The sequence below is a fragment of the Penaeus monodon genome, chromosome 15 (genome assembly GCF_015228065.2).
Source record: "Penaeus monodon isolate SGIC_2016 chromosome 15, NSTDA_Pmon_1, whole genome shotgun sequence".
NCBI classification, from domain to species: domain Eukaryota; kingdom Metazoa; phylum Arthropoda; class Malacostraca; order Decapoda; family Penaeidae; genus Penaeus; species Penaeus monodon.
Genome location: NC_051400.1, coordinates 37081276 through 37083432, shown reverse-complemented (window position 1 = coordinate 37083432; position 2157 = coordinate 37081276). Strand labels below are relative to the sequence as shown.

At 44.7% G+C, this 2157-nt stretch overlaps 1 protein-coding gene across 1 annotated transcript in view; it reads right to left on the bottom strand.

Moving 5' to 3' along the window:
* Positions 1-2157, bottom strand: part of LOC119582352 (AT-rich interactive domain-containing protein 4B-like) — a gene marked incomplete at its 3' end in the record, with an annotated part of 36609 nt that overhangs the window by 3760 nt on the left and 30692 nt on the right. The window contains 2 exon segments of the mRNA XM_037930567.1: positions 1-1798; positions 2148-2155. Coding sequence (XP_037786495.1) covers positions 1-1798; positions 2148-2155 — 1806 coding nt within the window.

Here is a 2157-nt window from a genome sequence, read left to right as displayed (position 1 = left end):
CATACTTCTGCCTCTCTTCTCCGGCCACTTTTCTTTTCTGTGTCAGACACCAGTCTCTGTGCCCGCTTGATCATGGCATGCTCTCCATCTACAACCAGCCTGGGTCTTCGTGTCCTTCGCTCTGTCTCAGGTCTGGAGAGCCTACCATCAGAGTCTGATTCCTCAGATGTGTCTGGGAGGAACTCACGGCTCAAAACCTTCTTTCCTCTCCCTGATGTCCTCCGCTTCTTGTCGGGACTTGCCTTCCCTTCAGACTTATCGTCATCTTCCTTTACCTCCGGCTTGTCTTGTCGGGCTCGCTTGATGACTGCTTCTATGGTCTCCTCCACTGAGGATTCCCTCTTGATTCTCTCCACATCTGACCCACTCTGGCTTAAAGATGTAGATTCCAGCACTGGTGTAGAATCCCTTGGTGGTGACTGGATGGCAGAAGCTGTAATTCGTTGTGGTACATCCTTTGCCTTATCACTGGTCTCTGGCCGGTTCAGGAGATGTGGGAATATATGTTGCTGTCTCTGGGAAAAGGGAATAACCTTGGCCTCAACTTTGTCTTCGGACTTGACAGAAGGTGGAGGTTTATCCACTTTGGCATCAAATGTTGGCTTAGGAACAGGCTTAGCAAGAGCTTTAGATTCAATTACAGGCATAACAGCTTGAGCAAGTAAGTGAGATGTAGGTCCACTTGGCTTGGGGATAGCTATGCCTCTGTCGCTGGTATTCACTGGCTTGGCTTTTATTTGTGTGACATTGATTCTTACTGGTTCTTTCATTGGCAAACTTGGTGCAGGGATTTCCTGCTGATTCTGCTTTGGAGATTGACACTTTGGCGATTCTTGCTTGCTCACCTTGACTTCTGTGGGCTGAACCGTGGCCTGCTCGCTCTTGACTGGTGTCTCTCTCTTGATCAAGACTTTACGAACGGGGGAAATAATAGTGGTTACTGTAACTGCTTCCTTTTTCTCTGGTGTTGTACTGACTTCTGGCTGGGGAGCCACCTCCTTCAAATCACCAATTGGCCACTTGACAGGTGACTCTCTGGCCTCCCTGGGAAGCATTATTCTCTTCTGAGGGCTTGGGGCAGTATCACTGTCAGACTCAGTCTTGTCACCATCTCCCTCCTTCACATCCTTTCTTGGTCGACCCTTCTTCTTAACTTTGGTATCTGCCTCAGCTTCATCTGATGCTAGGGCCCCCATGCTTGCTTTGGTTCGTGTGTCCTTCCTGGCACGAATCTCTCCAAAATCAAAAGGCTCTGGCTCTTTAAATTCATACACATCATCTTCCAAAGACTCAGCTTTCGGAGAGAGTAGTTTTATGGGGTCTTGGGTGATGTTTTTCCCTGGAGATTCTGGGACTGGTTTTTTAGGGGTAATCTCTAGGACTTTCTTGGCTTGCAACTCAGGAGTCTTTTTCTCAGGAGTGGTGAAGGATGTCTGCATCACTGGAGATAGTATTCTAGGAGCTGTTTCCTTCACAACTACACGGTCCTCTTCCTTCTTTATTGGTTTATCCAAACCCTTCATCTCAGATATAATGGCATTCAGATCAATGTCCTTCCCACATGGTTCCTGCTCCACCTTCTCTTCCTTTACTTCTACCACTTGCACCTTTGCTGGTGTCTCTTTTACAGTTTTTTCAGACACAGTACTTACAGTAGTAGAAGGTTCAGACACAGGAGTAGATGAAGCAGAAACCGAGGCTGTGGCTGGAGCCTTTTCTGTGCTTGATCTGGTGCGGGACTTTTCAGAGCCAGTGTCAGCATCAGATTCATACTCCTCGCTATCACTTTCTGTTGTGTCTGGAATAATATATTACGTTATCTAATACACCTTAGATTTGAAAAATTGAGTGGTGGACCACTTTTCTACATAAATAAAGCTTTGTGCAATACATACAATAGATATAACTATTTTTGTCTCTGACAACACATTCTAATTTCCATGATACTCAACATTAGTAATCTGGAATATTTGCAATGACCTAAAACTGCTTCAATGGAGTGGAGTATTCAAGAATGAAAGCAGTTAAAAAAATCATTCAAAAGTACATCTATCATATTAACACTGATATTATTTTTAGTACCAATATTATTCTTAAAGTCATGATTTGCATACAATATTCCCCAATATCCCAAGGCTAGTACATACCAAGTGTGCT